We start from the raw sequence: 13,983 nt of genomic DNA, 5'->3' as shown, positions 1-13,983 counted from the left end.
ATCAGCTAAAAGAAACCAAGATCTGGGGACTCGGTGCTCATCGCTGGGAAGACTGAAAACAACTACAAGGTTGTTAGTATCGCTAAACAAAACTGAAATGTCACCTAATGTCTGCTCACTGGTAAAATCACCCCCATGTCTTTTTAGAACACATTTATTCAATCTGGAATCCAAACAAGGTCTAGAAATTGACAGTTTTGTTTTGTTTTGTTTTATACTTGATTGAAAAATTTTAACGTTTTGTCTGCCTCATGCCCTCCCCCAGCCCTTTGATATTTGTGAATTTGGCCAGTTGTAACTTAATGATGTCATTTAACAGATTTTCTACTCCCCTCTTGTGTGTGCCTGTGTGTATGTGGGTAGCTGCATACTGAACCAGGGCTAAGCAAGCATTCTACTACTGAACTACATTTGCAACCTTCAGATTGGTTGTTTAGCAGTAAGACCTTATATAGAAGCCCTCATAATAACCTGCTTGCCTCTATTTGTCATGCTCAATACATAGTGGGCTCAAATGACTTTGGCTTGATTCATACAATACAGTGGTTCTCAAGCTTCCTAACACTCATACCCTTTAACACAGTTCCTCATGCTGTGGTGACCCCCAACCATAACATTATTTCATTGCTACTTCATAACTAATTTTGCCACTGGCATGAGTAATAATGTAAATATCTGATATGCAGAATATCTGTCTGATATGCAACCTCTAAAGGGGTTGAGAGGCATATGCTGAGAACCATTGATTCAACACACTTACACTGGACCATTATATGGTTCTAGCAGCCATCAAGCTATTGCAAACTAAGAACAGTATATCAATCTTTTGTATTATTATTATTATTATTATTATTATTATTATTATTATTATTTGGGAGAACATTGAGTCACCTTGGAGTATAATTTGTATAGGAAAGCTTTAGTCTACCTTCTACTTTTACTCTAGCTTTATTGCTCCATAGCACCCTCTTGAAATGACCGAGAGACTTTTTCTCCATATGTCTATAAGATGTCATGATATTTAACTTTTTTTCTATTATTTTACGTACATAAATGTTTTGCCAGCATGTATGTATGTGCACTGTGGTGGTTTGAATATGCTTGGCCCAGAGACTTGAACTATTAGGAGGTGTGACTTTGTTGGAGTAGGTGTGGCCTTGTTGGAGGAACTGTGTCACTGTGGTGGGTAAGCTTTGAATCCCTCTTCCTAGCTGTTTGGGAGACAGTCTTCTCCTGGATGCAGTCAGATCAAGATGTAGAACTCTCAGTTCCTCCAGCGCCATGCCTGCCTGGATGCTGCCATGCTTCCTGCCTTGATAATGGACGGAACCTATGAACCTGTAAGCCAGCCCCAATTAAATATTGTCCTTTGTAAGAGTTGCCTTGATCAAAGTGTCTCTTCACAGCAATGGAAACCCTAAGACATCACCATGTGCATGCCTGGTGTTCTCAAAGGTTAGAAGAGGGTATTGGGTCCTGTGGAAGTGAAGTTAAGGATGCTTGTGAATCATCATGTGGGTGCAGGTGCTGGGACCTGAACTCAGGCCCTCTCAACCACTGGGGCATCTCTCTTCAGCACCATGTTCTCATAACATTAAACATTTAATCTAGTCCTTTGTAAGCTGTTATTCTCCTGCCCCCTTTTTACACAGGTTCTCAGGATGTAGCCTTAAGTACTCTGGAACTTACTATTGAAACCCAGCTAACTTAGAACATGTGGTCCTCTTGCCTCTGCTTCTACAACGCTGGGGCAGGTGTGCAACACCCCACCTGGCTGTTATTTCACCCCGTATTTGGAAGTAGGATCCTCAGCAGCTCAGCCCTTTGGCCATGACCTTGTTGCTTTCAAAGCCTATGCTACACTTCTTTCCCTGGCTCCAAAATCAGCCGTTTTTACTTTGGAGTCCTGGTTCCTTTTAGAAGAAAACCATTTTATTCTATCTCAGTGTTGTTAGGTTAGTCTCTGATTATATTTTAAAAGCAATGAAGAAAAAAAAAATCATGTCATGTTATGATCTTGCCGCCTTAGGAAAGCCCAATCCTTAGAACTTTCAACTATGGCACCTCCCCCAATTCTCACTCAGGCTCAGGGATTCAAATTCAATATAGGTCAATTTTTTCCATCTTTTAATATTCCATTTTTCCCTTTGTTTCTTTTGCCCAATTCCTTTATGCTTTACTTGGTTCCAACAAAAAAATGAGTTTCGATTGTTTCTCTCCACGTGAGTTCTACTCAGAAGAATCAAGTTCACTTCAAAGAAACAAGACCCGTATTCTTACATTGGAACTAGAGGAGGCAGCCATTTGGGATAGAAAATCCCAACATGGCTGAGATGGAAAGGAAGACACTTTTTGCTCCTTGGCAGACGGGCCCTGACCCCTGGCAGCCTCGCAGACAGAGGAGCAGTGCAAGTCTGGCTGAATCCGCCATGCTGTGCTGCTTTCTATCTTACTGTGGTTAGACCCACATTTTGGGGTGTGATTTATAATATTTTAAGGTGAAGGGTGCTATTGTACACCTTACTGAGTATTATAATCCAAACACAATTCCCTCCCCACAGGGCAATGCCACTATGCTACATGTCCTGGTTCATATGTTAACCAGGTACATAAAGAGCCACTGTGGATTTTGATGCCAATGTACTCCACATCTTGGTTTGTTTGTTTGTTTGAGTTTTTGTTTTGGTTGTGTTTTTTTCATTTTCCTTTTTGTCTCCTCTGGTAGACTTGTCGACCTGAGGAGGTTTTTTGTTTTGTTTTGTTTGTTTTTGTTGTTGTTTTTTTAAAGACAGTCATTTTTAGCTTTCTTTGTCCCCATCCGTTGCTGATCTCTTAACTGGTTTCTGTTTATACTTCTTCTTCTTCTTTTTTTTAATCTTGCAAGAAGGGCAATTGTTTAGGGTGGCCTTAAACTCATTCCGTAGTCCAGACAGATGAAATTTAACAGTCCTCCAGCTTTAGTCTCTATCAGACTAGCAGAGTTCACAGCCCTGCACCACCAGGCCCTGATAAACATACATTTTGGAACTTTTTGTAAGGAGAGTGACCAGTGCTTTTGTGTGAAAACACCCCTTTCCACCTTTTTGGAGTCCCCTCTGAGGCCCGGAACCTTTGCTTGACAATTAGGCTGTCTAGGGAAGTTTTAGGCGGTGATACCTTCCACAGACCAACCGTTAAGGGCGCGAAGAAGCAAGCAGGGCGGGCACTGCGAGGTGAGGGGGCGTGGCCTGGCCAGGAAGATTGACATCCGGATGCTGCTCATTTCTGTCCTCTGGCGACAGCTCCACTGCACGTCCCTTCTGCCCCGAGTGATCTTTGTCTCATTACTGCCAGCTCTTGCGCAGCGGTCTCTCTGTTTCTGCGTCTGTGGTTTCTGTCGCTGCTCTCCTGCCTCCATCGCCCTAGCTCAGCTGCAGGCCTTCCTCCGAGACTCCACGGGAGAGGCCAGAGAGCCCCCGGAGCCGGTGAGCTGAGGCGGGAGTTACCCCGAATTCGGCCGGGGACTGTGGGGACCTGCATCAGGAAGGAATACTGAGTCAGCCAGAATCAGCAAGGACCTCACAGCCAGAGTATGTTCTGGGCCATTCTACTTTTGCTTTCTTCCATCTAAAGCCAAACTTCAGCCGTAGTTTAGAACTGTGGGAACAAAGCGGAACCGAGACTGGGACATCTTCTTACTACAGAGTTGTGGGCAGCCAGAAAGGTCCCCAGGTGGAATGTTTTTGATACTAGGTTTGCGACTGAGTGGTCTCTTCTAAGTTTTCCTGCTCAAACAAAGCTGACTTCAGAAGTGCTCTCTCCCGGAGAAGGAGAGTAGAGAGGACTTGGTTGGAAGGTGAGAGAGTATGGAGCAGTAATTAATAATTAGAATTATCTGCTAAAGCAAACAACTGCAAAGCAGACCTGTACTTGATTCTTCTCAGTCCCTAGTTTGAGTGAATCCTTTAGGTGTCAATGCCAGGCTACTGTGTTACCATTGTCATCAATATTCTTAGCATAATCGTAATTAAAGAAAGTTAGTGACAACTTAATTGTTGAGGTGATGGCAGAACCAAAACTCATAATAATTAGAGACGTCGACTCGTATAGTGCCTTCAAGTTTATAAAGCACTCTTGAGTGGTCCTTCTAAGTATACGTTATTCACTTTTAACAAACAGAACCAGTCATGGTGCCTGGCTCTTGTTATCCAAGCACTCAGGAGGCTGGGGCATGGGCGTCACAAGTTCAAGACCAGCCCACGTGCTAAGAGGAGGAGGAGTTGTAATTGATAGAATAATGCAGTGCTTAACGATGGGACTTTGTACTGAGAACACCACCATGGTGTGGTTTCATTGTGAAAACTTCATCAGTATGTATGCACATCTGTATGGTACAGACATCAGCACAGCTAGGCTGTATGGAGTATATGTGTGTGTGTGTGTGTGTGTGTGTGTGTGTGTGTGTGTGTATGCCTATTGCTGCTGGAGTCATGATGAGTAAAACATGAAATGAAGTCAAACACAAGAGAAAATGGTGCCGGGAGATTCTGAAAGCATGGAATGAATGTGTGAGGCTGCTGCCAGCTAATGTAACAGGCTGTTTCACTATAGATGTTTGTAAGTTTGTATTCCAAGATAATAACAGAAAGTGTAGTCTAATGAATGTATGCAAGCCAGTAATATAGCTTTTTGTCATTTCAAGTTGTATGAACTGTACATACATATTTGTATATGATTGACATCACAAACGTGTGTAATGTGTCAGAGCTTTAACACTGATGACTAAGGTGTCTGTAGGCGATGGGAACTTTAGCACTATTAGAATCTGTGGGACTACCACACACATGCAGTCTAGTATTTCATTGTATGTAGGGCGTGACTACTTTTTGTTATACATCAGTTTCAGGAGTCAGAAAGAACATGCCCTGTTTGGCATGGTGGCACACAACTGGAATCCTAATGCTCAGGAGCCTAAGGTTCAAGGATAACAAGTCAAGGCCAGTCTGAGAAAAATAGTAAGACATTGTTTAGGGGGAAAAAAGTAACAATTTATAATTGAAAAGTAACGATATAGTGACTGCCATGTATTGGGCAATAGGTTTTGTAACAGCTACTTAAGGCTCCTTTGTTCTTTTTATGTAGAATTCAATTCATTTTATAGATGAGGATCTCGAAGCAGTAAAACCTGTAGTACTCTAAGCCACACCCTTCATTAATCATTGCCAGCAGTAGGATTCAGAGACAGATGCGTTCTTAGAATAGAGCCCAGTGGTACATGGAAGGAGAGAGCTGAAGTGTGGAGCACAGGCGTGCTCTAACATGCTGAGAAGACAGTTCACCCAGTCTTTTGGTTATGTGGTGCGAGCCCCAGCCTGGAAGGAAGGGCAGCTTTTCTTCTGACTCAGAGGCCACTACTTCCACTCTCCTCACAATAGTGAACCACCATTCTCTCAATTTAGTGAGCGATTGAATCGTTCGTACATGTTCAAGTTTCTCTTGCTTGACTCAGACTGTAGACGGACGCAGTGCAACATTACCCCGTATCTTATTACCCAGAAAGCTGCCTGAGAAACTAGTCTAAACTGACCGTTTCTTTCCTATCAGAAACTCTACGGTGGCTCCCTGTCTGTAGGATTGATACCACAATAAGGTGATGAAACCCATCAGGATCTAGCTCTGCTGGTCCACTTAGTCCTGTCTCTTTGCTGACAGGTTTTGTGCTCCACTTCACCACAGTCACACTAGCCGACTGAAAGCCTCCACAGTTCACTCTTGTCTGTATCTTAAACCAGCAAGCTTACTGCTTCTCACCCCATCACTTGGCTGACCCGATATCTTTACTCTTTATAGTCCAGTTCATTTATTCCTGCACTCATTTAGCCAGCAAATACGTGCCAGAGCCTATTACAGAGCATGCCTGGTTGTAGATGAACAGATAAAGCCCTCTGTGTAAGTGAGGGGGTGCAGTGAAGAGACCACAGAGGTAGCAACCTCTTCAGAGACTTGGGTGCCTGGAGGAGAAGATACAGTAATGGCTTTTACTGACAAATGGAAACCCACTCTACAAGGTGACTGTGGAACACTGAGTGTTCCCTGGGTCAGCAAAGAGAGAAGATAGGGAGAGGAGCAGACTGGTGATTACCAGAACTATGGGAGCAGAGAAGATAGCAGAAATGGTGGGAGAGTCCTGCCCATTCTAAGTGGCTGTGCTGAGGCTGGAAGAAGGCAGCTTGGTTGGGATAGCCTGGGAACTGTTGTGGGGCCTCTGATCTGTTGGAAGCCTGTTTGGTTTAGTAGAGACTAGAGGCCCTCTCCAGAGATTAGGGCCCTGTAGGAGAACATAATAGTGTAATGGCTTTTCCTGGCAAACAGAAACTCACTTTAGAAGGTTTCTAAGGAACACTGAGTGTTCACCAGGTCAGAGTCCAGCCTGGGATGAGCACAGACTACCATCTTGGGGAGTTGGGATCTGATATTGTGGATCTTTTATTTTTTAGCATGCATTGAGTATGTATACTAATTGTGACCTCTGAGAGTGAGAATTATTATGGAGAAATAAGCAGGGAACAAGGCACAGAGGTGGCAAGGGTATTGTCAGGTAACAGCCCAGCAACTGGATGATATTTGAGCACAGCTTCAGGAGGGGAGGTAGTAGATGATGTTTGACCAGAACTGAGGGAAGTAAGGTAGGGAATTGTGTGACTATCTGCAAAAGAATGTTGTAGGCAGAGTAGGTAGCTAGCTTGACCCAGTGTTACCCTCTCAGAAAGTCCTTTGCTGGAGTCTTGATCTGCACAGCTGTGCCTTTTCTGTTTGCTCTTGTGTTTATCTCTAAGACAACATTCACTACTTCATAGTTATCTGTGTGCATATCTGCTCCCATTACTCATTGTTCTAACCTTGAGAACAGGTGTCTCCTCAGCACCAGGGTAAGTACCTGATATATATAGGCCCAGAAATGTTTATTGAATAAATACAGAGGAATGACTCATTGGCCTAGTTCCTGTCTTCCTCTCTCTCTCTTTCTTTCCCCTTTCTTTCTTCCTTTCTTTTTTCTTATTTGTATAAATTATTTGTAAGATAGGCCTTAGGTGACAGATAATCTTAAAGAAGATTAAATCTTAAAGTTTATTTTATTTTATTTTTCTGTTTGGCCTGAGTCCCTTCTCTGGCTTCTGGGAAGTGGGGCTTCTGGGCTCTTTCAGTTTCTGGAGGCTTCTACTATCATTGTCGCAGACTGGCTAGCCTAGCAAATGGCAGCTAGACTTTTACAAAGACCCATGTAGCTGAATTTGCACAAATGTAATCTCCAGGGGGCTGGGAGTAAGAGCAAACCCAAAGCCAGAGTAGCTATCCCTTGAGCCCCAAACAGCGGGTCACACATATGAGTGTGGTTTTTTAACACACTTGGCACCCCAGCCAAAGCTTTGTTAGATCACTCAGAACAGAGATCACAGCACCAAGATGCATACCTTGAGAACCTCCACCCTCTGTTGTGTATACCCCTCACACAGTGACTAGAGGACAACGCTCTCTTCCTAGCACAGATGAGAAAGCAGGCTGTCTTTTATCCAAGGCATCAGGATGGGGAGAAAGCTTCCCGTGTGCTTTGTTAATCTCGAATGTTTCTCCGATGGGTTTGAGTGACCTGGGAACTCAATGGCCGCATCTAACGAACAGAGTTGCTGGATGAAGGTGCGTATTATTTGCTTTGGGCTGCCATGATGTTTTCCTTAGATGAAGAAGTAGACATTCAAGTACATCCACAGCCCCCATGTGCCCTCAGCAATAAAATGACCAAGAACTTGTCTGCAGACCCACACTGAATTGCTTACTGTCCTTACAGAAGCCATGGAAGAAGCCCCATCCTGCTCCCTCAGCAGCACCCTGTTCCAGCAGGACGAGCAGGATGGGGTGACCTACCGCATCCCAGCCCTGCTGTACCTTCCTCCCACCCACACCTTCCTGGCCTTTGCAGAGATGCGCACCTCAAGGAGAGATGAGGATGCTGCCTACCTGGTGCTCAGACGAGGGGTGCTGAAGGGTCGCTCTCTACAGGTGACTCATCCAGACATTTCACCTGAAACTCTTAGTCATTGACAGTAAATTGCATGTTTTAAATGAGATAGTCTCTCCTTCTAATTATACACTGGCCTTGTCCCCACCTTCTTAAGCAGTCATTCTATGTATAACATAAAGTCCCTTTTGCAAAGTCACTCCTTGAAGTACCTAGAAGTACCTCATGCCCTCTACAGCTTCTTTTCTCTGGGCTGGAAAGCTCTTACTTCTTTTAGTGACAGGCTTGATTCAGCATCTAGTCTCTTGAACACTGCAACCTGGAGACCTGTCTGGACCATCAGCATTCTTCTGAGCATACTAGGCATGTCCAGCACAGGCTTGGCTCCTAGAGTAGAATTCCCTGGGAGGCATAGGCAGGCCTAGCACTGCAGATACCTGTAAGGCCTGGCACCTGGAGCAGCATACTGGGTAGTATAGATTAACATTTGATAGAACCCATCCCATATCACTCTATGTGAACAAAGGGTCAGTTCTCCCACTAAACACAACTTCATGTGTTGGGATGCTTACTATGATAAGCAAAGCTATCATGAAATACCATTTAAAAAAATTTTTATGACGAAAAGAGGTTTATTTATCTTGCCAGTGAATTGCCTTGTACTTTTTCTCTCAGTGTGTGGTGCTAGGATCCACCCCAGAGTTCTACACATGCTAGGCACGCGCTCTACCCCATTCTACACCCCCAGCCTTTTATTTAATGAACACATAGATCTTGGGATAATTTTCCAGAATTGAGCACCCTTGGAAAGGATAAATGTATCTTCACATAAGAACTCAACCATTATACTCCAAAACATTTATTCACATTTTTTACCAACAATTACCAAACTTTATAATGTAAACAATTGTTAGTTGAAAATGCTATTAATTTAATTCCAATTAATGTTTTATGTATGAAGTTGAGTGTATTTTTTCCTCCTTCTGTAACATGTCTGATTTTGCTCTTTGCCCTTTTCTATTGGGGTTCTGGAAATTCACCAGATTCTGCGTGGGGAGCTCAAGCCTTTCTTGCGGTGTGTGTAACCAGGCATTATCCCCTTTACTCCTTTCATAGCTCCTCTGTTACTCTCCATTTGGCCAGTGAGGAAGTGCCAATCACATTTGCCCGGTGTCTCACCATAGTGACAAGGGCAGGCTTGGGAGCAGAGCTCTCTGACTCTGCTTGAGTCTTTAATGTGCACTGCTTTCCCATCATAGTGCAGGAAGAGTAAAGCTCTTCAGTCTTAAACTTCCCTCCTGATCCATTGTTTGTTTCAGTGTCTACTTTTGTATTACATTTTATTCTCTCCCCACTCCCAGCTTTGTCTCTGTGTCTGCCTGTCTGTCTGTGTACATGTGCCACAATGCATGTCTGGTGATCAAGGGACAACTTGAAAATCCTTGGTCCTCTCCTTCTACCACTGGGTCCAGAGATCAGACTCGGGTCACCAGGCTTGGCGGCAAGCATCTTTGTTCTGAGACATCTCACTGGCCCCCGCCCCCAACTTTTTTGTTTGTTTTTTTTTTTTTTTTTTTTTTTTTTTTTTTTTTTTTTTTTTTTTTTTTTATTTTTGTTTTTGTTTTTTTGAGACAGGGTTTCTCTGTGTAGCCCTGGCTGTCCTGGAACTCACTCTGTAGACCAGGCTGGCCATGAACTCAGAAATCTGCCTGCCTCTGCCTCCCAAGTGCTGGGACTAAAATGCGCCACCGCCGCCCGGCTGTTTGTTTTTGTAAACTTTTATTGGCTACCCTCACTGCCAGGTATTGGCATGTATGCACGTACATAGTCTGGGTACTGTTCATAGTCTGAAAGGCGATAAAGACAGTTACTAAAAATACGGATAGTGTCATATAGCTGCTCTAAGCTGTTAGCAGAGTGAGTTTCAAAGAAGGCTTCCCAGAGGAGGTGGCACTGGAGGATGATTTGGAAGTTCAGTGAAGCTAAGAGAGAGCACAGCTTTTACAATATCTAGTATTTTCATTTTTCAGATTTAAAGCCACCTTGTAATAGCTGCAAAGTTAGTGATTATTTGGGCCTACAAGATTCTGTCCATTTCACTGTCATATATTGTTTGAAAAAAGAAGTGATGCTTTTAATGAGCCTCTCATCTTTATATTAATAACTCACTTTCACTGTCTCCTTCTCTTTCCCTTGACTAGTGGGGCCCCCAACGGCCACTGATGGAGGCCACGTTACCTGGGCATCGCACTATGAACCCGTGTCCTGTGTGGGAGAAAAACACTGGCTGTGTGTACCTGTTTTTCATCTGTGTGCGGGGCCATGTTACTGAGAGGTGCCAGGTTATGTGGGGCAAGAATGCTGCCCGTCTCTGCTTCCTTTGCAGTGAGGATGCCGGCTGCTCCTGGGGTGAAGTCAAAGACTTGACTGAGGATGTCATTGGCTCAGAGATGAAGCGCTGGGCCACGTTTGCTGTGGGCCCAGGTCATGGCATCCAGCTGCACTCGGGGAGGCTGATCATCCCTGCCTATGCCTACTATATCTCACACTGGTTTCTCTGCTTTCCATGTTCTGTCAAACCTCATTCCCTGATGATCTACAGTGATGACTTAGGAGTCACATGGCACCGTGGCAAATCCATTGGGCCCCAGGTGACAGGGGAGTGCCAAGTGGCAGAAGTGCCTGGGAAGGCTGGTGACCTGGTGTTGTACTGCAGTGCCCGAACGCCAAGCCGATTCCGAGCAGAGGCTTTTAGCACTGATGGTGGTGGCTGCTTTCAGAAGCCAGTCCTGAACCCACAACTCCATGAGACTCCCAGAGGCTGCCAAGGTAGTGTAGTGAGCTTCCGGCCTTTGAAGATGCCAAACATATGTCAAGACTCAAATGGTAAAGATGCTCCCGCTACTCAGAAATGCCCTCTGCTGGACAGTTCTCTGGAGGTGGAGGATGGAGCTGGAGCACCATCAGGAACATGGCTCTTGTTCTCACATCCAACTAACAAGAAGAAGAGAATTAACTTAGGCATCTACCACAACCGGAACCCCTTGGAGGTGAATTGCTGGTCCCGCCCATGGATCTTGAACTGTGGGCCCAGTGGCTACTCTGATCTGGCTGTTGTGGAAGAACAGGGCTTGTTGGCATGTTTGTTTGAGTGTGGGAAGAAGCATGAGTATGAGCGGATTGACTTCCGTCTGTTTTCAGACCAAGAGGTTCTGAGCTGTGAAGACTGTTCCAGCCATAGTAGCGACTAAAGCCAAATCAAGACTGATGGGTGAGGCCCAGCATTCCACAGAAAGGACTGGCAGCTACAGCCAGGATAGAAGAGGTCTCCACCATCTAGAGAAAAATCTAAAAGCTAATAATCTGCTCTTTGCATTTTTTTTCCACTTTTCCCTTCAATGAGCATAGTGGAAATTGTGCCATATCTTACATAACAAGGCTCTTGGGCTGAGAGTTTGGAGATTGCGGTAGGATTTCTTCTCTTCCCGTTTAAAGGAGAGGCCATGTGCTCACTTCTGTTCCACAAACCCTGGATTCTGATCTTAATGGGAGCCACAGACTTGTCTTTTCAAATGATTCACTGCTCACCTGAGTATTAGGTGATATGTAGGTGCTTTGGCCAGAAGAAAGATCTGTGTTGTTGTATTTTTAATAAGAAAAAATGCCCTTATCTTTCCAATCATGCCCAGAGCTGTGCAAATTCTCTATCTTATAAGACTTGAGAAAGCAGAATCTAAGGTCAGATCCCCCTTCCTCATCCAGAAAAAATTTACTAGGGAGAAAATGAGAAACCTGAGCCAGCTGCCCTTGACAATGGTTGATAATGGTGCTTATTGCTTTTGATGCCATTGCCTCTGTTACACATGAATCTGAGTCAGGGGTTCTTGGCTTACTTCAGCTGCATCCACCCATTTCCAAGTGGACATTCAAACACTGCTGAACAGTCAACCAAAATGAGAGCTGTGTGTGCTAGCCTGGTTCCAGGTTAGTCACAATGCTTCTTGGAGCCGGGCTTTTATTTAATGCCAAGAGCCATCTAGGAGAGGCTAAAAGCTAGCAGGTGATCTTCCTGAGATGGTTTCACCATGGACTGTGAACCATGATGGATGAGCCCTTTCAGGCAAGGCCAAAGGGACAACACTGTAGGAAAGATTCCTGTGTGTGTGTGTGTGTGTGTGTGTGTACATATATACGTATACATGTGTGTATGTGTTTTCTTGTAATGATGCTATATAGACAAATAGGTGATTTCTTAATTCTTAATGATGATCCTATAAGAATTCTTAAAATTATACTAGTAATTATTAAGCCCTTTATAATAGGACTGCTGTTAAAACCCTCTCTGATATGAAAACTACAGCCCTCTCTGATATGAAAACTGCAGTGAGAACTCTTCCAGTCTTTACCTGTCATGAGTTAATTATTTCTAAGATAGAAATCAGGCATTTACGACTTAAAACACATTTCTTAGAGCTGTAAAACAATTAACCAAAGGTCATAAAAGAGAACAAAAGATTTATTGTAGGTGCTAGGACAAAAGGTAAAATATTGACTGGGTTTATTTATAGCAAACTTCATTGTTAACTTAGACACAAGAATTATGGTATTTAACTTTCAATGAACCTGTGGAGATAGTGACAGAAAAGAAATGTCTAGTTAGATAACTACTCTTAATGGAAATTCACATAAACATCTCTGTTGCAAATTTCCTTTTGATTTTATGTTTAAAGTTGTGGTGAATGTTTGAATTAGACACCACATGAGCATGTATTCTGAGAAAATAAAGAACTAAGAATGAACAACTCAGAACATGAGGATGTAGAGCAGAGTGAGTTAGATAGTTTTAATAGGTTTTCCTCCATCTTTTTTCTTCTCTTAGAAATAAGGATTAGAATCCCTTTTTAAAGTGTCTCCTTTCTTTTTCTTCCAAAAAGTGACTTCCCTAGCTGACAAGGAATTAAATAAGCTGTCAGCTTTAGGTGCTCGGGCCTGTGGAGAAAAGAACAAAGGATCTCTTTTAAGCAACAGGTGTCAACTTGCCTCTGACCTCAAGAGTAGCTTAAAGTCAAAATAGGTAAATGTTATTATAGAAAGCACACAATCTCTCACAAGACCAAGTCTTCCCCCCCCCCGCCCTGCACCCCACTACTGATGATGCTCTTTGCTATTTACCTTCAGCTACTTTCAAGAGAGAATCTGAGCTCCAGAGCTGGTCTCCAGCAATCTCGGTTGGGCCTGGTCTTGCATTGTAAGATGTACCAAGCCTAAAGCCAAGTTGTGATGTGTGGGGTTCTCATTTTACCAGTATTTCCCTTTTGTCCTTGATTGGGTTTTGCATGACTGTTACTCCTCCAGGACTCCAAGGGAGATGCTGAGCTCATAATATTCTGAGTGTGTCTTCCCTGGCTCTGTGATGCCAGGTCCAGACACATCACTACGCCATAACCACTGCCATCACTTAGAACAATAGTTTTTAACTTGTGGGTCATGCCTGCTTTCACAGAGGTCCCCTAAGACCATCAGAAAATAAAATTCATTCTTCCAAGTTGAATGGGGTGTTGCCAGGAGCTGGCATGTCTCAATGTTAAAATGCCTCAAATTTATAAAAATAACCTTTAAATGCCATATTCTGTGAGTCTCTGAAATTTTCAAAGACTATCTATTTGTATCTATTTACAGCATTTCTGAACAAGCAAACATTGCTTGTTTCTGTTTACTATCTGTTTAACCTAGAATGTATATTTTGTGATAATCTAGACTAGTATCTGATATAACCATGAGTTTGGTTGTTTGACCATTACCTTTTATTTCTTAACCATCCCTAACAGTTTGCAATAGCAGCTATAAAAGAACTGGAATTAAACCTGACATTTTCAAATGAGCTGCAAGGCATATCTATATAAGAGTTGAAACATACATATGTTATATTGTAGCAAAATTAACCTTAAATTTTGTATCAATATACAAAGATTCTTTTTTTAAAAGAT

The 13,983-nt window shown here is 43.3% G+C and overlaps 1 protein-coding gene across 4 annotated transcripts; it reads left to right on the top strand.

Moving 5' to 3' along the window:
* The first annotated feature begins 3,213 nt into the window (after positions 1–3,213).
* Positions 3,214–13,619, top strand: Neu3 (neuraminidase 3). 4 transcript variants are annotated; one of them, XM_031387506.1, is made up of 3 exons: positions 3,214–3,464; positions 7,826–8,037; positions 10,198–13,619. In XM_031387506.1, the coding sequence occupies exons 2-3, from the start codon at positions 7,831–7,833 to the stop codon at positions 11,245–11,247; spliced, it is 1,257 nt and encodes a 418-aa protein (XP_031243366.1). In that variant the 5' UTR covers positions 3,214–3,464; positions 7,826–7,830; the 3' UTR covers positions 11,248–13,619. The 4 variants fall into 4 exon arrangements, with proteins under 4 accessions (XP_031243366.1, XP_031243365.1, XP_031243368.1 ...); XM_031387505.1 differs by having other exon boundaries at positions 3,216–3,569; XM_031387508.1 differs by lacking the exon at positions 3,214–3,464 and adding an exon at positions 3,578–3,835.
* The last annotated feature ends 364 nt before the right edge of the window (positions 13,620–13,983 follow it).

This window comes from Mastomys coucha, unplaced genomic scaffold, assembly GCF_008632895.1.
Source record: "Mastomys coucha isolate ucsf_1 unplaced genomic scaffold, UCSF_Mcou_1 pScaffold21, whole genome shotgun sequence".
NCBI classification, from domain to species: Eukaryota; Metazoa; Chordata; class Mammalia; order Rodentia; family Muridae; genus Mastomys; species Mastomys coucha.
The sequence above is the reverse complement of the archived record's forward strand: the minus strand, read 5'-3'. Positions and strand labels throughout refer to the sequence as shown.

Coding starts and splice junctions, on each gene's coding strand:
- Neu3 (XM_031387506.1), top strand. CDS start 7,831: ATGGAAGAAGCCCCATCCTGCTCCCTCAGCAGCACCCTGTTCCAGCAG. Junction 8,038..10,197: donor TGAAGGGTCGCTCTCTACAG/GTGACTCATCCA, acceptor TCCCTTGACTAG/TGGGGCCCCCAACGGCCACT.